This window comes from Daktulosphaira vitifoliae, unplaced genomic scaffold (genome assembly GCF_025091365.1).
Source record: "Daktulosphaira vitifoliae isolate Bord-2020 unplaced genomic scaffold, ASM2509136v1 Scaffold_3, whole genome shotgun sequence".
Taxonomy (NCBI): Eukaryota; Metazoa; Arthropoda; class Insecta; order Hemiptera; family Phylloxeridae; genus Daktulosphaira; species Daktulosphaira vitifoliae.
This window is the reverse complement of record NW_026099574.1, coordinates 17,663,497-17,684,278: the sequence shown is the minus strand read 5'-3', so window position 1 is coordinate 17,684,278 and position 20,782 is coordinate 17,663,497. Positions and strand designations below refer to the sequence as shown.

At 26.5% G+C, this 20,782-nt stretch overlaps 1 protein-coding gene across 1 annotated transcript; it reads left to right on the top strand.

Moving 5' to 3' along the window:
• The first annotated feature begins 6,742 nt into the window (after nucleotides 1-6,742).
• On the top strand, nucleotides 6,743-10,598 carry LOC126900912 (putative mediator of RNA polymerase II transcription subunit 12). Its single transcript, XM_050676947.1, has 2 exons — nucleotides 6,743-6,935; nucleotides 8,550-10,598. The coding sequence occupies exons 1-2, from the start codon at nucleotides 6,915-6,917 to the stop codon at nucleotides 10,146-10,148; spliced, it is 1,620 nt and encodes a 539-aa protein (XP_050532904.1). The 5' UTR covers nucleotides 6,743-6,914; the 3' UTR covers nucleotides 10,149-10,598.
• Nucleotides 10,599-20,782: the final 10,184 nt, after the last annotated feature.

The window sequence follows — 20,782 nt, the reverse complement described above, 5'->3', positions numbered from 1 at the left end:
ATTTAATTTTTAGCAAGGTCAAAAATGATTGCAAAATAAATTATTTATTTGGCTCGTGGCAGTTCATAATATTGAATAAACTATGACAAACAATGAAGTTACAACAATTATTAGTAACAAAATGTTTTCGAAATTGATCTTTTAATTACTTATTTTTAATATTAACAATGTCGACCTTGAAAATTGTTGAAATTTAACTGTAATGCACACAATTTTGTGAGACACACATCAATTTTTTTCTATTTATTATCAGTTAGGTTTGTTGAACATAAAATACAATTTAAAATCCTCTTTTCTTCAAAATATTTTCAATTTAGCTTAATATTGAAGAGTCGGTTCATCAGTTTGATAGCGCCAACAAATATCTGATCTATGAAATGATAACGAGAATAACCTCTGGTATATTGTTTGCTTAACGTCCGTGAAAAATGAATTAAAAGAACAGTAAAAGAAAAAAACACCGAATCATTTAAAATACCGGAAAACTCCAGTTAATTGTGAGCTGTTGGCGAAAAAGTTAAACGAACCAGCAGCAGCTTCCAGGCAAACAACAAATCCGGAAATTTAGATCAACCGGCTGAGCGATACAAACGCATTTTACCCATAGGCGGACGAGCGACTTGGCATGTGTTACGTTTGCAGTAAACCCGTTCCATAAAAGTGTAACGTAATGACACGTATTAGCATATGATTTTATTCCATGTAAATAGTTCAGTTAGTTCTGATACTTCAGTGATCGATGATTAATACAATGATCCAATTTTGGTTTTATAAAACGTTTAAGGCTTACTTATATAACATTTATAAGAACACATTTATGTACTGAATTAAAATCTCGTTTCACTCTTGCTGACACAGATTCATAAGAAAATCATACATTTAACATAGCGCGAAAATATACGAATTAAGCAACTCCAATATTAATTACTTGTTAAGTGTTTATTTTTTTACACCAATTCGTAGAGACTTGATCAATCACTATAAATTCAAGAAAATTATAAGACATAAACGTATCTAGATTTGGGCCATTCAAGAATTTTGTAATTGTAAAAAACATTTTAAATATGTTTATCAACGGATACTGAAAGATTACAGTAATTTTTTTTTGTTGTCTGTAAGTTGAACTTTATTCATATCCATTAACTCGATATAATGTAACCAAATTTTTTTGCAAAAAGTAAAATATAATATTTATCATTGAGCTACATGTTTACTTATTTCTATATTTTTGGACTTGAAAATGTAAGGTTTAGTATAAAAATGAAATGTTGATTCAATATGGTACGTTCCAGTGATTTGACACAATATAATTTTAGAAATTTAGTTCTCTCAGGTATAAAAATGTATTACTCTTCAAATACTCAACAAATTGGCATGAAATTCAAACACTTCAAATAATTGGAAAAATTGACGAGAATCTAAAACTTAATCTCTCTTTACATAAGTTGATGACTTTGAAACTTTTCTTTAAAATTGATGCTGATATAAATAAGAAAATATACAGACAACCGTCTAGATAATTGTATTTATTCATGATACCACAATAATTTCGCTTTAATAACTCATCCGACAACAAAAAATCATGCCGTATGCTCTTAATATAATATCAAACTGTTGATAATGTCACGTGATCCTAGCTATTGAAATAATTACGTGTAATATCTAATAATTTAATTTAGTTAATAAAAAGCACACGATAAATGGCTAGCAAAGAAAGTTGTTGGATAACTGAACGCAAACCACAATTAAGATGTTATAAGTATTACAACCAAACCGGTTACAAGTATGTGAAACTGAAAATTGTAAATTGTCACTTCTATTTTTCCCGTAAACAGAAGTAACCCGAGAGTATACAGAACATTACTCTTTGGAGCTTTTATATCAAAATGAAATCTGTAAAAATATCACATAAGACGTTTTCATTATACTGGTTAATACAATAAATCCTTTAATCTCTGACTGTGATTGCGGTTTTCCACGTATCGAACGACCTTGTCTTGAATACAATCGATCATATGGGTCACTTAGCCCTAAAATACTATTAGCTCAGAACGCGTTTTGTCAAACGACCTCGTGACTGTTACTGTACCGACACTAGTATTTTACTTGCGTACGAGATTGATATAATTTAATAATTGTAATGTAATTGCGAAATAGTAACACGAAATTTTTTCATTAGCGTTTAGGCGAACAAATAAACGGCCGGTTAATTAGCTTGCGACCGTCGTCATTATGAAACGGTCGGTGACTTATGTTTTTGCGTGTGTGTTAGTCCTCGTTGATCCAAACGGTATGAATGAAACATGAAATTTTTATTACACTCGTTGTGGTGTAACGACTCGGTCGGCAACGGCCAGTGAAATCTAAAACAATACTGACATTAACTATTCTGAGCCCGCAGTCGTGATGTCCAAACGGACTGATGAAATCTCGACGTGCTTAACTCGATATATTCGGTGTATTTAATGATTCGCTGAATAGTTGTTATGTGGAAGATGCCTTCAGTAATATGAAGTAAGCTATTACAATAAAAAATTGCTTAATTGGACAAAGAAAAAATGTTATTTTGTCAAGTTCAAGGTTATTGTCATTCGTTCACCGAAAAGATCAAACAGGCTTGTCCGGGTCCTGAGAGTATTTTTTCTTGACCTTTTACATCAGTCACGTTCAAAACGTTGATAACAGAGTAGATGATATTAAAGTAAACGATTATTATTATAACCGCCAATCTGATGGTAATGGCGTTATATGTTCTAAGTGTTTTATCGGTACAATAAAGTCAAGAAATAAAAATTAAAATACAACTTAAAAAAAAAAAATTACATATATAAAATAATTTGATATAGTTTTGTTAACAGCGTGTGTAACACATAATTAGTGTAATTAAATGATTAACAGCATTTTGACGAGTAAAAGTCATCGACACGCTCGAGCGAACGTTGTCGTGTTTCACGTAGATATTTAACAACGATAGAGTACAGTTATGCGAATTTAAGCAAGTTTTCTAATCAATACATAATGCAATTTATTAACACCAGGGATTAGTTACTCGTCAAAACCAGTGTAGTGATAAATAATGTGTTGTTTAAATGGTTTACTTCCGAACAATATTCATTATTTATCAATTAATGGTAGATTAACTAAAAACTGTTCAATAAAACATCGGATAGGCATCGAAATTAACCTTTACGCTGGTGTAATAAAAAAGATACGCTGTATGTTATGATATAATATTATGATATCATGTAACGCGATGATTCAGTAATATTCGCGCATTGTACGTTTGGACTTAAATGGGTTTGAAATATTGTCCTCATTTGTATTATTATAACATATATTTTTATTTATACGTTTATCAACCAAGATGAGCTGGTCATGAAATAATATATCTAAACCGTTATAATCTGGTCATAGGTTTTTCGGCCAAATTAATTTGACTTGAGCAACTGTGGCCGATCAAAAATGTCGCAAGTATTCGATTTGGGCCGATGACAAATTACCTGAGCCCTTTGTGCAGACGTCATACTTAAATGTGTGGGCTCAACCGTTTTCATCGAATACAATGGCAGATCTCAGAGCTGTTAATGTATTGACCGGATTAAGGTTTGCTAAAGCGCTATCACCCACACGCAGCGTTAACTTTGTTAATAACTATTGCGAAGTAAATCACGTTTAAACTCGACACGTTGGAAAATAAAGTGTATTCTAAGACATTTCAGTAAAAAACGATCTGGTACGTTGCTAAATATAAATCTTATTAATATTAGCACAACAATCAAGTTTTTAAATTAAGTGCGTTTGAATCATTATAAATCGATTAAATTTATGTTGACTTACCTTTATTTCAAAAGTACTTAAATTCGATTTTCAATAGCAAGAAAAAAAAACGCCCACTTTGTACAGCTAAAAATGAAAATAGTATTTTCAAAATCCTGTTATATCAAAAAAAAAAAAATTTTTATTATAAAATTTGTATGCAAGTGTGTATTTTTTAAACATTTTTTTTTAAATATCGAGTTACATGATTTTGTCATGGTGATGTCTCCAGTATTTCTTCAAAGAGAGCGTAAAATACTTTTTTATACGTCAATTATTGCTAATTTTATCACTAAAAATCCGCTCTTCTTTTAATTTTAGTCAGCGAAATTAATTTAAAGAGGTATGTGCGCCCCCTTTTGTCAAAAAACGACGATATGATACCAACTATGATGTATTATGTTAGTTGTCTTTCAATAATTTAATTAATATTTCTTAATTATTTACTGCCATCATTAAAAAAACATTAAAAATAACAAATTGTTAACGTTGCATTGTCACAATACAAGAAAAATATTTACTAAATAATTAGAAAATAAGATGAATGACAAAAATAAACAGTTATCATTATTTATTCTGAGTTTATTTAATTAAGAATTAAAACCTACACATCTCAGAATTTTTAGTTGTTATGAAAGTAAACGTTTGTTTTCACACTTGAAATCTATTGGCACGGGACAACGATTTATTTAAACTGCATTGTTGTTTACTTTTGCATAGCAAACTTTTTTATACTTCCAGGACACCAACAATTTAATTATATTTTTACGCTATGTCTATAAATAGGTCTACCATTTAAAATCATCTCTTATGATTGTAACAGTTCTTACATACTTTGTTAAAAAGTGCAATAATATGTATGGTATTTTATATGTAGAGCTTGTCGATGTCAACTAAATAGTGTATTCTGTTTGTATTCGAGAATTTCAATTATTTGATTACAAATATGCTTGAAAAAATAATCATCAATTTACAAATTAAATAATTCTAAACACTAAAAAAAATATCAAATTAACTTTTGGTTTTTAATAATAATGCGTGTTCCAAAATATACTATTGTATAAAAACAAATTGATGGTATTAGTTTTTGCATTAAAGTATTTTATAACAAGTTTTATTTTAGAATAATTATATCTATTGACTTTTAAATGTCAAGTTTGAAATTTGAATTTCACCGAGTCAAATACCAGGCAAAATTGTTTGAAGGAACTGAAATAATATTAAACATATATAAATATTCTATCAAGAATTATTTATCTCCGACATTCTCATACTTAAACATGATAGAAATGAGCCGAACGAAATTTTTTTCTGGTCAATCAACAGCAAGTAAACATTATCAGTTGCTTTATGATTATTATTCTAATTATCATCGCATAATATAATGGATGTTACAGAACAATGTAATATACACGTCGAAAAAAACAAGCTGTCATAATAGATCGAAGTGACAACAATTAAAACTTGTTATGACAACATACATGTAACCAATATTAGCAATACGCCAATGAAATGACTTAAACATTTTTATTTATTTTCTTAGCCCGAAGTTACACGGATTTGCCGGCGTTGAGTTTTTGTTCGAGGACCGTTTTGTTTGGTACAAAACGTCAATCTTGCACCACCTCGTTTGCACAAACCGCGCGGGTTGCTATTATATGCCGTCGTCTATAGCGCTAAACAATAGAATACACGGGAAGACTTGCGTTTAACGAACTTAACACGAAAGCAATCTGAAATTGACCCCATGGGCATTGAAAACACGAAATAAAAATAATTATTAATAACACATCATTTATGGCGACAATGCATAAACGACAGAAGCAATAATATAGTACCCCTATATGTATAAAAGAATGGACATGATGACCACCTACGTTGGATTTTGACCGCAAAGTTACTTGGCACCTGCTTTTAACGATTATTGTCAAACGCTTCAAATTAAATTTATATTAATTCAAAATAAATTTACTTATTTAGCAAAATTGACTATGGGAAAGTCGAGTATTTTATATCAAAAAAATAAAACACTGATAATTAGAAAATTGACGGAAAGAAATGAAATATTACTTTTTTAATAGTGTGCCAATATAAATTTTTAATTAAACTTTTCAACGTTTAAATAAGATAAAACCTGTTTTTGCAAGCATTTAATTGAATATGTGTTATGTAGATAACTAATTTAAATAAGTAATTTATGAAAGTTTCAATTATATCTACAAAATTATGTTGAAGACTATACAACTAGATAGAAATGTCTTAATAATCCATTAACATTACGATGTTTTCATATTTAAAAACCAATACTCTTTAGAGTAATTTCAAGGTTTTAAATTAATATCCTAAGAATTTTTACATCGTTTATGAATAAATTTTGAAAAATAATTCAAATTTTAATTGGTCTCAAATTTATCCTAAACTTTGTATGAACTCATTTTTCATTGTTATGTATATAAGTTTTACTGGAAGTTATGACTATATGATGCAATGTTCTAGAACACATTATCAGTGACTTAAACGCCACTAAAAACAACAAAATACTTCACACAAAGTGTTGCTCAATGGGACATTAGTAAATGTTGTAAAATATTAATGAAAATTTGTAATTTAACTTGAAGGATATTATGTTGACCCAATCTTACCTTTATCTTATTGTATTATTTACACATATAAATACCACAATTATTACAGTTAACACGTTATTTTAATTCAGTCTAATTTGTGAGTAATTAACATTTTCTTATTGTTAATTTCCATTTAAATTAGACTATTATATCATTAATAGCCTCGAGTACTCGGGTTACAAAAATGTATAACATGTGCACCGCTTAGTTTTAAACGAGGGAGAGGAACCAGAAGATTCAGCAGAAGTCACTATATTATTGCGTTTGCACGGCGGGGGAAAGTTATAAAACGAACTCGAAGTCTCAACCATTGACCAGTTTACCACATGAAAGATTTTTGTACTAACGTTTATAAGGCATTCGCGATAGCATTCGGAGTTTTCCATTGTAGTGTGCGTTTCTTATAATTTTTAATTAAATACAAAAGTAATCGTATTGACTACTAAGACACCATCGTATACAGTGTCATTCATCATGTATTTTAAATCCCTATGGGTAAGTCTTTAATTTATTTCTTAATAGCTAATGTAGTTGAAATTCTATCTTATTATGTTATTATAAAAATAAATATTTTGAGTAATATATTTTTTTAATTTTTTAAATAAAATAAACCAATGTAGAAATATTAATACCCTATTTTTTTTTAGAATTTGTATTTTTAATAAATAAAATTCAATTCTAGATGAAATTAAAACGTAATTTTATTTCCGTTTTTAGACATCTGTTATTTATAAAGAAGTAAATCAAATAATTAATTTATTAATTTATCAGTAATAAAATGTTTTAAATTAAACTGTAATTTATTTTTAATTAGTACTGAACAAGTGATAACTTTTGTTCGCCATTTAAATTATTTTTTTGGAAACATAAGTACAGTACCTTAATAAAATACATATAGTAATCATTTTTCATTTATACTTAATAATTAAAACATCATTAGAGTAATTTTAACATCTAATGATAAAAATAATTCAATATAACTAAAAAAGTAGACAATACATGAATATTTATCAATAGGAATCCCAATTATATTATTTTTTTAAATATAAATATTAATTTTGTATTTTATATAATTACTTCTCTATCATGGTAAATCATTCTTTATATGACCAATGATATTTTATATTATTTAATGTATTTACTTTTTTTACCCATTGAGCGTATTCAACATTTATATATCTCGTTAGTAAGACGACACGCTACAAGAGTTAATCTTATTATTTTTTTAAATATAATTTTTAAAGAAAAAAGTCGGATGAAACTATTAGATACACTTCCTTAGACACTGTTGACGTAGACCTTGATATATATCACTAAAGCATTGTAGTCGAATCACCCCGTGGAACTGTCAAACCTCTGATCAGTATTAGTCAGCATATTTTTGAATATATATATATATATATATATATATATATATATAATATATACAAAGAAAAGCAAATGCAAAGATTTTCATGGACCTTGAGTATTAAAATTGTTAAGTTTGACACCTGTCTAGATCTTTGTAGCTCTATAAAATATTACATTTATTGTGTAATCATTCGAATTTCACTGGTTGAAAAATATTTTGATTTTTATGTAAAATTATATCTTGCTATATTCGCTATAAACTAATGTGGCTAATGATAAATTGTTCTATTAGGATGGAAAAGCGCAGCAGCTTTCACTAATCGTTATCTTACCGACCACTTATCTACGTTGGTCATCGCGCACACAATAACAATAACCGTTATAAAAGTGTATTCAATAACAATGGCAATACAAGTATTTACTAATTATTGCGAAACAACAATCCGTAACTATCGCGCTCAAATTCTCACATTCTTGCCGTGGTCAGTATTCGCTTTTTATTTTTAATTTTTATACTTTTACATTACTTAGTAGCCATTACAAAAAGCAAAATTAATTATCTTCCTGTAGTGAACTAATAGCCTTGGATTGATTTGTTTTCTTATACGTCTTAGGTTAACGAGACCGACTCATGGGAATTGTGATGAAGTAATCACACCACTATTTTGCCGCGCACGTTTCCCGCGATTGCGCCATAGTAAAATTATTTATGACGTTTTTTGTTTACCTAATAATTTTACATACTCTGTTTGTTTACAGGGCGTGTTTTTTACGACACTTTTTATTACGTCTACAATAGTAGATTGCCGAAGAGTTAGCATTAAAGCGGCCGAAGAAAACGAAGAAGACGATCAACCCCAACAGTTCGAAGAAGACAGACCACGACAGCTAAAGCCCGTTCTTGTGGCCAGAAGACCACTGAGACCATTAGTTGCCGCAGATGGTGAACGAGATCCAGTACAAGTAGTAGTTCGACAAGCGCCCAGGCAACTTCTTCAACAAAGACCTACTGCTGATGAAGAGGAAGAATCACCAGAGCAGCCACCAATCGTTGCTATTAGACAACCTAATAGATCTTTACAACAACAACGTGCACCTCAGCAACAACAATTTTCACAACAAAGGCATAAAGAACAACAACAAGAAAAAAAAGAACCAACTGCCCAAACCATAAGGAACTACAACAAGCTAAATGATGATGGTTCCTTTACATTTGGTTATGAAGCAGATGACGGCAGTTTTAAAGAAGAAACTCGTGGTACCGATTGTGTAGTTAGAGGAAAATATGGTTATGTCGATCCAGATGGTAACAAAAGAGAATTTACTTATGTTCAAGGAAATCCATGTGATCCAAATGCAATAAATGATGATGAAGAAGAACAACCAGCCAAATCTGACGAAGAAGAAAATATTCCCGCTAATATACCTGCAAACTTCCCCAAACCCAAACCCAAGAAGAACCGCCCAACAACCACATTGTTCCAACAACAGTTTGGTGATTTTGAACCACAACAACCATCAACTACTCCTCGTCAACCTGGCCGTCAAGTTTCCGAAACTCCAAGACTACCACAGATTTCGCCAACTTCTGACAGACCATCAACAACAGCATCTCCATTAAAACCGACACTCCGTCCTGCTGAAGACTTAGAATCAGTATTTCGTGCTGTTTCTCAACCTTCTTCACCAAACGCTATTCAAACTGGACCAAACCAACCTGTATACACCACTGAGTTAGTGTTTGACCCAGCTACCGGACAATACAATACTGTTATCTATCAACAGGTGCCTAAACAACAGGTTGGAATCAGCAGCAAACAACGTTTGCCCTCGTCATTGCCATCACAACAGTTTGATACTCAACCATCGTTACCTTTTCGACCCTCACCAGCTGTACCACACTTCCAACCTGAATTCGTTCCACAAAGAGCTGAGTTTGGTTTTCAAAGGCCAGCTTCATTTCCTGGCCCCAGTCCTCAACAGCAACTTATTGAACAACAACAATCTCTGATGTTCCAACAATCACAAAATCTATTCAGACAACATCAACAAGCACAAAAACAACAGCTCTTGCAACCTTTTGCGTCATCGCAGCCATTCCCTGCTCAACCATCTTTCCAAGCACAACAACGATTCCCAGCGCAACAACCTTTCCGTTCGCAATCATTCCAATTTTTCCCACCACCATCGCAGGGACAACGTTTTGCGCCACCACCAAAACAACAAAGGTTCGAACAACAACCGGAAGCTCAGCAACAACAATTTGTCTTAGTTCAACCTGGCCGAACCTCTTCCCAACAAAATTTGGCTAATGGTCAAATAGACGCTTTTCTAAGAGGCCAAAACGTTCAATTCTAAATTAATTTCTAATCATTATTATTATTATTATTATTGTGTATATATCACGTTCGACCATTTATTTATATTTTTAATTTGGCTAGGTGTCATTTTGTGTAAACTACTATTTAAAAAATTGCAACACGTACCACAATCGTTTGATTTTCATACGTTTAATATACAAATATCATATTAAAACGTATACGATTCACACTGATTGAGCCACACAGTTTTCACTTATTGAAGGTGAAAGCTATTAACGTCGTATATTTAATGAGTAATATGTTGTTTAAAACATTATTCTATTGTAACTTAAATGTGTGTATGTTTGATAATTATTATTTAATTCGATGTTCTCTGTAATTAATAACTGATAATGTTACAAAAATAAAGAAAACAATATTATATGAAAATGTGTTGAACACTTGTATATATTTTTTTTTTATTAAATAAATTGATTTTTTATGTTATTGAATTGTTTATTTATTGATACTCGATTTAAATTGTATGTACATCATTAACATGAACAAATTGTATAATATAAATAAGTACTTGTAAATGCAAATATTTTTACTTTCAAGTAGACTATTTCGTTTCAATACTTCGTTTGGTCTAGATGATGTAACTAATTCATCTCTCGAAATTAATTGATATACACATTTGAGTGCCGTTGACCCAAATTAAAACGCAATTCGTGCACAGTTCTAATATAATAAAGATTATGGTAGCGTAACTGGTGCAACAAACTTACTGGTCACTACTGATAAATATGACATATGAAATAAACAATATTGTGACATAATCCACAGGAATGAGTTTCTCAATAAAAAATGGATTAGGTAAAATATAGGCTCGACACTGACAAAAACAACAAGATGTCACGATAGCATGCGCATATTAAAAATATGTATATATATTTACAAATATATATTGTAGTAACTAATATCATCCGCCACAGAGCCTAGTTAAGATTACATTAATTCATTTCTTATTATTAAACAGCTTATAATAAAAGCTTTGTTGGTACATAGATAATGGCAAATAGCTAATAATAAGTAGCAATACTTTCAATCATTATTTTAGAAGTGTTGTCAGAATTGTCTTGGTCTTCCGAAAAACTTTTTTTTCAATTAATCACAAACAATTTTTTTTTTAAGTTTTAGTACTTTAAGCTACTATAGTAATTAAATTAATACGTGCGATTTTTAATTGTGTTAAAACTTAAAGTTAATTTTAAAAAACCCAGCACAGTGGGGTCGCGGTATAGTGGGGATGTTGCATAGTTGGGTCCAGTATAGATTTAATCTGACAGTGATTAAAATCACTATCATAAGAAACGCTTCGATGCAAATCAGTAGATAGTNAATACACTTAATACATATAAAATATAACCGAATAAAAATGTATAGTACAATAAAAATATTTTTTATCAAATTATATTTATATTTTAAATAATTAAGTCATCACTGAAATTATTATTTTAAAAAATTATAATATTTCAAAATACTAATGAGGCAACAATTTCCTACTCTTTATACTGAATCAATGACCTAAAGAGCTAAAAAGAATGTATTAAAAAATGTTGAAGAATACTTCTACTTTTAAAATTATAACTTTATTTTACTTGATTATAAACAACTTTAATAGTAATTTTAGTTCTAGTAGTCTATAATTCATATATTTATTAAACTAAAAATATCTCAAAAATAATCCACGATTGTGGATAAAATCATTTAGCAAAATTATTCATGTTAAGACCCAAAAGCTACTAAAAATATCACATTAAATAATTATTGTGTAAATATTTGATCTATGCAATAATTTATTTATAATAATTTTAAAGTATTTGCTAATGGTATTAGACGTCAAACATTTAAAAAAGACTAATGACTACAGTTTACATAGAAATAAAAAAATCGAGGAGATTGAATTTTTGTATAGTCGATATTTTCTCTACAATAATTAATAATGTATAATAATAATGTAAAATTATTTAATTTTAACGTTTCTTAAATTGAAAATTATTATTTCAATTATCGAAGTTGTATGTTACATAAAACCTGTTAATAGTCTTGTTTATTTTGTCTGTTGTCGATGGATCAACGAAAGTATTCAAAAATTAATTAATTATTATTATTCGATAACAATATGATAATATGATCTGTATATTAACCTCCAATGGGTCATTGTGAATCTATTTTATGCGAACAAATTGCGTAAAAATAAGTCGAACTAGTTTTCAGTGGGTTAGTAGAGACACACCCACTCGGTCAATGGAATGAGGATATTCGATAATCATGTTGGACGTCTGGTTTTACCTCGACTTTCTCTATATTTATATTTCGGAAGTTGACAGATCGCGATCAACTGTTTTTATGACAAAACCACGAATTTCGATTTTTTTAAATTTTTCTGGAGGAAAAAAATACAGCATTTTTGTATAGAATACTAAATACTTTTACCATAGTGACAACAGTACAACTATTTAAGATTAATGTACTTTGTATTATTACAAAAATTTCTTTATAGAAATTAAAAATTTAATTATAAAATATAAATTAATTAGCAAGATTTGATTTCAAATACTCTAAAAAGATAATTATATTGTTTTTCATGAATAATCTTACAAAAGTCGTTTGATATTTGGCAAAAAAATGATAGTGATTTATTTTTCTTAGAATACTAGGCACAAAGATTATTTAATAATTTAATGTTTTATAATTTTCAAAAAATAAGCTCAATTTATCGGGCTGTATTAATTATTTATTTTTTTGTCATGTTGAACAATTAAAATTGGCATTTATTTATTGTTGTAATTTTGCAAATAATTATATACAAATTTTAGCTCATCATTTTTTAAAATATGAAGCAAAATATTCCAATAAAAATGAATTTCAATATTTAAAATTACAAATCTCCCATGAAAAAACGCCAAAATAAAACTAAAATTTTTAAATACTCGTGGAACACTGAAAAAGTTTTTTTTCAATCATACAGTTATTAACCAGATAAGTAGTATCCGTCACATTAACTTATACAGCGAATATACCTTAAGAGATAACAAAATATTATAGTACGTGTTTTTCTCTCTACATTTTTCTTCTAAATAATTATCATTTGGCGAATAAGACTATTCGGTAGGTAACTAATAGTTACTGAAACGTGGTAGTAATAATGAATTGTAGAACAATTCGTATAGATTTATCAATTATTTCTAATAAATATATCTTAAAACTAAAGAAAGCTATTAAGACTTTAAAATTATTAAAATTTATTATATTAAGACTTATTCGATAAAAATAGTTCTGTCAATAAACATAATTTGATAATCGAAGTACATTAAGTATTTTTTTCAGTATTAACGTATTTTTATATATTTTATTGTATGATAAGATTTTTATAGCACTAGTTATATACTACCTTTTTATTTATAAAAGGGCTAATTTAAAATGTTATTTTAAGTTAATTTATCATAAATATATTGGAATTGATTTTATTTTTAAAAACAAATTAAGATAAAATTATAGGTTTTTGGTGTATATATTTATGCTCAACAATATACACACATGTATAATATATTACAGCTTAATTTTTAATAAGGCGTAAATTCAGTTTAATTAAATTATTATTGACAATGCCATAGCTAGTCTTTCTTCTTGGAGGGGACTATGAACCTTTTTCTTGTCTTTTCATATGCCTTAATTAACATCAAAGTCACATACTGTTAATAGTGATAATTTGCCGATTATTAAGTATTATTTAATTATTCGGTGACCATCTAAAAAAAAAAGTCTATAATTTCTTAAAAGGCTAGGATGTTACTACCTGTAAAATGGGAAATGCATATAAAATAAATTATTAAACCAAGTTATGTCAATTTACCTGAGGCATGGTGCAAAATGACAAATTTTTTTTTAATTATTAAATAGTCCTTAAAATAAATCAGTTTTAATTAATGAGCTTTTACTAATTGGTTTCAACATACCAAGTAGTATTTCTACCGAATTTCAAGTTTTTATGGTGAATACTTGCTTTATCCTTCCCTAATCTTTTTTTTTTCTAAGTATTACTATTAATAAGAAACCACATATGACTAATAGTATAACTACTCTCTGGAGGTTATACTAGTAAAGTTGGTAAGTAAATAAGATAATATTCAAAAAAGTAAAATATATATGTAGATATGAACAGACCTAAATTTAAAAACACATTTTTTAGTATATTATGAATATTTTATTTAAATGAATTCAATTATGAATAATAACTACATTTGTCCTCATCATAAACGTTATGAAAACTTGATTTTTTTTTACTATACAAACATTGTTTATAAACATTATTTTTATACTTTTGAAAAATGTTTATAAAAAAATAATGTGAAAATAAAAATAAAAACCCGGTGTTTATATTTACATCCTACAAAATATTATTAAACTTACAGCTATTTTGATGATGTTTGAAATATTGTTTATTAATTTACTATTATTATTGTTAAATCAATAAAAAAATAAATATTATCTGACTTATAAAAAATAATTTTAGCGAAGATGTGATTTTCTTTCAATGAAATACACACATGTGTAATATTTGTCAGTTTAATAAGCAACAAGGCGTCTTAGTTAAGTATTATTTTACAATATTGAGAATTAAATTTTTATCACATAGATAATCTATATAATTAAAAATTAGTAATTACTAAATACTTAGACTGAGCCGATAAGCAATTCGGTGTTCAATATTGGGCCATTTATGTGATTTCGGATTTATCGATGTAGGGATAGTTTTTAATTTCGATATTAACTCAAATATTATAAAAATCGCATTTAAATCTAATAATCTGAGTGTAATAATCTAATAATCTATTATTAACCTTGTAAATAATTGAATATTATCACAAGTTGCCTTTTTACTGATAATTTTAAATAGTGCAGCATTAGTATATACTGATTACCTCTATTATTGGGTAACATATTCTTATGTCATATCCAATTAGTATTAACAAAAATTTAGTCTTATGTATTTACTGAGTAAACAAAAATTATTTGTAAATTTTATCATAGTTAGGTGAACTATTTTAAAATTTTATGTGAATAATATTATGTTTTGTTATATGTATAATAATTATTAGTTATATATAGTATATTATACTCATAATCCAACTTCACTTATTTACATGTTTACAATTTTTCTAATACTTATGAATGCATGAAAGCTTCCATGGATTGTTGTATTATTTAGACCTTGATCTTATAAACAAGACCTCATAGACTATAAACTGTTTATAACATCTAGGTATTTAGAATGTTAACAGATATATCTATGTCTTCATAAATATATGAATCTTGTATACTTGTCTATGTTATAAATATGGAATAGAATAACTCTCTACGGCCATCTTAATACCACTTATGGCTATTTTATTATTTAAGTGTTGTAAATTACTAGTATAATAAATGGTTTATTGTTTGATTATCACTAAAAATAACTAAATGTGAAGTTATTTTGCCAGTGATATGTATTATAATATTTACCATGAAAAAATATTTTTTTTTTTTGTCATAGATGAGGTGCACGCCATACAAAGTAATTTCACTCTATATATCTGTAAATATTGTAAATTTCCTATTACTTTTATAAAACTATCATAAAACGATATGCTATATTTTTCATTAATTTTTATTATCATTAGGATTATTTGAATTCATCTGTTTGTCGTTGACTATTTACTAAATTTAAAAACAGATTTTTTATTTATATTTCTATGCAATCATCAGTAAAATATTCTTTTAAAATTCAGTTTGTTAATCTATAGAAATTACCTTTTTCCTCGTAAAATGTCATTATTGGTTTAACAAGGATTTCATTATGAACTCTCATATATCACTATCAAATTAATTTATCGTTTAAAATTTTTTATGAAGGTCAAATATATTAAGAAACTAACTATTGTTTCTTATTTTCATGCTAATAGAAGTACCATAGTGAATAGCTCTACTTGAATGCGTCAATAATCATATAGATTCATTATACCACGTACAAATGAATTACTAATGACGCATTACATGATATAGCGTTAATTTTGGTATAAAATAACTTATTGATCGTCATTATGATATCAACACAACTAATTTAAATTTCTAAAAATGGCTTGAATAAAAAAAAATGATCTTTATCTATTAACTAATATGAAAGTAAATGAAAGTCGTATAATTAGTTTATCTCTCTATCTCCTAAAATCGGTAGTCCCTCCGATTAAAAATCACCTTGAAATATTGTTTATTTTTTTATCCCATCAATTTTGATACCGTTTGACGAGCCTTGACGTTTTACATGTTTTACACTACACAAATTTTCTGAAATATCGAAATTTTTTTCGATTTCTGATTTTTGAAATTTTATTATTTATTACAAAATAACTTTAGCAAAAAAGACATGAAATTTTCAGCTTAATTTTTTTGTGTTAGTGTCTTTTATTCTTAAACTTAAAAAAACACATTAATTGTTAAAATTTTAATCTAAATAAATCTACTTGCAGTTTATCGAAAAATTATATTACTCTTCAATTTCATCCAAAAATCACGATGCACAGTCTTTATAATTAATGTATTATTAAGTGAATTATTTAAAAGACAAAATAAGAGATGATTTCTGATATTTTTAGATAGGTTAATTATTGTTCATTAAATTTTAAACATTAAAATTGGTGTAGACATTTTAATAAAATATTCAAAAATAGTTCGCAATAGTAAATAACTTTTAAAAGATTTGCGTCATTTATAACTTTAAAGTTTATCAGACCATATAATCTTGAATATATTTAATAGAATAATAATACTAATATATTCTAGTTTTTGGTTTACATTTGTTAAGCAACCGGATAAACGATAAACGAAATTGAAATTATGTTTATGTTGAGAAAAAAGAGCATAATTATAAATTTCCTAAACAAAAAAAATTATATTATTTTACACATCAGAATTCAGATGAACACATATTGTCAAAAAGGGGTCACTACGGAACAATAGTTCTCACAGGTCACAGAGCATAATATTACTTTTTATAAAATAATCCAGAATAATATTTCATGCATCTAACATGCATTCATGAAAATGCTTCAAATGTGAAAATGACAATTGTCCATCAAGTTATATAGTATGAAAAACTAACAGTTAAATAAAATGAGCTTATGACAATTTGAATTGTTTTCTAACAGTAAAATAAAAATCAAGTTTTAAAACTTAAAAAATAACCAAACAATATTTAAAAAAACTTAAAAATTTAGTTTTACTTACACAATTTTATATTTTAAAACTAAATTATTATTTTGAAAAAATGTGGAAAAAAGTTATATTGTGTATTTTTGAGTAAAATTAAACTTAGTACATTTCATCGTCATTTTAATAACAAATGAATTCACACATTATAACTATACTTCAGACAAAATTAATTTATGATTATAGTTTTATTCATATTTATGGTTAAAAACTTCCTTTTTGGTTCAGGTTGGTATGTGTACAGAGAATGTATGAAAAACTAAAAAAAATAAGATATGATTAATGTTGATTTTTCAAAATGTTTATAATTTCAAATTTAGTTTAGATTGCCTTACTAAAAAAAATGTATTCAGTTACATAAAAAAAAGTAAAATTTTACATTTATTGCGATTTTTTAAGTACCAGTAAGTCAATTAGTTACATATAAATACACACAATAACTAATTTGTCCATTAATATTTTTGCGCTAATTGACCTTGATAATATAAGGAAATTTGAGGAATTAGGAGAATACAAATTATAAGCATTATTGCCGCCCTTGCGAAATATATGGCGTCACAATTAATAATTAACGAGAACTAAAATGATCATTATGTGTGATTATTTTATTAAAATTATACCTTTAATAATACCTTAAGAATGTTTTTGTTTAATTGTTAACACAGTTTAAATAAAATATAATAATTATATGTTTATAAATATACTTTTATGATACTAAACTAATAAAATTCATATAAATATGAAGTTCATATGCATAAATATTTGTACGAAGCTAGTGACAACATATTATTTTTGATACATTTTCTCTTTCCCATATTAACCACAAAATTAAGTATTTATACAAAAATCTTGAATATCGAAATTTTTATTTATCAATTAACTTATTTCTTATTTTTTTAATGTAAAAAAAACTTATGTATGAAGAAAATGAAATAATCAAAGCCAAGGAAAAAATTGTAAAAAATTTAACAGTAACTGTCAAATCCTGTGAAATAATAAATCTGGCTTTTACAATTTTTCAAAATAATCTTAATAAAATTAATTAAATATCATAAATACAAGGAAAAAATGATTTTTTTCATTGTCAAACTTTTTAAATAAATATAAAATTAAACTTTATTTTTTTATCATACTTTAGATAAAAATGAACAAAATATACACATTATTATTTTGTTGATTTTTACTTGTTTTTAGTCATGTCCAAAAGTTGAAAACAAACAGATTTTATCTTACTCCATAATGTTTACCAAATTATATAAAGTCTTTACTACCGAATTTTATACTATATTTCCACACGTTAAGTAATTACGTGTGAATAATGAAAATGAAATAAATGAAAATCCCCTACTATGAATTACAATGATAACTGTTTGATAATTTTTAATTTTGAAATTTATTTCGCCATAAATATGATAGTAATTTAAAAGAATAAGTGATATTTAAATAAATGTTAGGATAAAATGATATTAAATAACATTTAATATTATATGTATTTTAAACCAACATTATATATTTTCATCTTAATGTACCTTCAATTATATATAGTATAATTTAGAATATTTGAGTAATCTACGCCATTTATTCTACAGCTCAATTATTAAGGTTTGTATTCAAAGGTCATAAAGAAACAGGAAAACTTGTAAATAAAACATTTATTTTGTTCAATAATACAAGAAATATTTTGAAATTTATTACTTTATTTTATATTTATAGAGTATTTTATAAAAATTTAATTGTAATTCAAAATCATAAATTACCAGTACCTCTAGAGGGATTAAAAAATGAGGTGACGAATTGACAATCAAAAAATTTAGATTATTAAATTTATTGTTATAATATTTTATATACAATATTTTTAGGAAAAAAAATAATAATTTTAGCATCGCAGCTTTGTTACAAATATGTAAAAAACAATAATATTTTATGATCTTTGCCAGTTGATAAAGTAAGTTGACATTTTGAATTCTTTAAACTTAACTTGAAGTTACTAAAGCTGTAACATAACAGCGAAATTTAATTTACTATTTTGTAAAGTTAAAAAAAAATACAATCTATATAAAAGGTTTTTGGAAGCACAAACTTTTATTTTTTGAAAATAATAAAAAAAATTTAGTTTTTAGATATTAAGTTTATAAAATTTATAATAATTGCTATTTTTTAACAGAATCATTACAAATTTAGAATATTCAATTAAAAATAAATACTTTTTTTGACAATGTTGTATTAGATATATTTATTTGTTCGTCCAATTGGATCAATAATATAATACTAAAACTTTTTCTATTTTTAAAATGTTTGCGCTGATTTTAAATCTGCATTTAGATTTATTTATCACCTCAAATTTTTGAGATTTTTTCTAAATTAAAAAAAAAACAAATATTTACATATAAAAAAAAATATCCAACAAAATCTAGGTTAAAATAAAATTTAATAACACTTCAGCGGACACAATAATAGGTGAAACTAGGTCTTTGGAATATTTCTGATTATCAATATGTTATAGAATATAACAACAATTGGTTATAACTATACGGAAAACAGTTCTGAATATTTAATTTATAGCATCTATTTAAATACCCAGAGTTTCATAGAAATGATATCTAAGATTTTTATTGAAATGATTTATTCCGATAGTAATATAAAAAAATTATGATAAATATAAGTAAAAATAGCAACTTAAAAAATGGTGATTTTTACACCAAATTAATACTTTTTGTCTAACTTCAGGGACCGTTTACATGCAGAAGACAAACCGTCAGAATATTTTTTCTTTCTTTAACTTATAGTATGTAACATATGCTTTACTTTAACATATATTTAATGATAGGACAATTTCCAGAATATTTTCAAATGTTAAATTAAAAAAGTTCTATATTCGTATGTTATATACAAATTTGTATGTTTCAAGTTTAAACCTTTTTGTATGATAGAAAAATGGTCTAATAAAAAAAAAGTATATTGGATGAAAAAGTTAAACATAAAGGATTTATAAGAAAAATTTGATATTGATCCATACATTTTTCAAAAAGTTATAACAATTTAAAGACGAAAAAATAAAATCGAAAATAAAAAAATTGTAACTCAAAAATAGCATGTTTTTTAACTACGGCAGTAATTTATACAAAAAAAAAAAATAAGTCATCGGGACAAATATTTTTTTGAACTTATAGTACATAATATAAACTTTATTTTATCATGTTTGAAGTTCAGGATAATCTCGACACATTTTCAAAATTTAAGTTGGAATAGTTAAACTTTTGTGCAAAATTGCTACTTTGAATCCCCCTTGTAGTCAGGTGTAGGGTTTGATTCACATAAAATTTATATACTATGCAAGTACTATTAGTATATTTATATACTAGGCATTTATATAAAAAAAAC

Coding starts and splice junctions, on each gene's coding strand:
- LOC126900912 (XM_050676947.1), top strand. CDS start 6,915: ATGTATTTTAAATCCCTATGG. Junction 6,936..8,549: donor TGTATTTTAAATCCCTATGG/GTAAGTCTTTAA, acceptor GTTTGTTTACAG/GGCGTGTTTTTTACGACACT.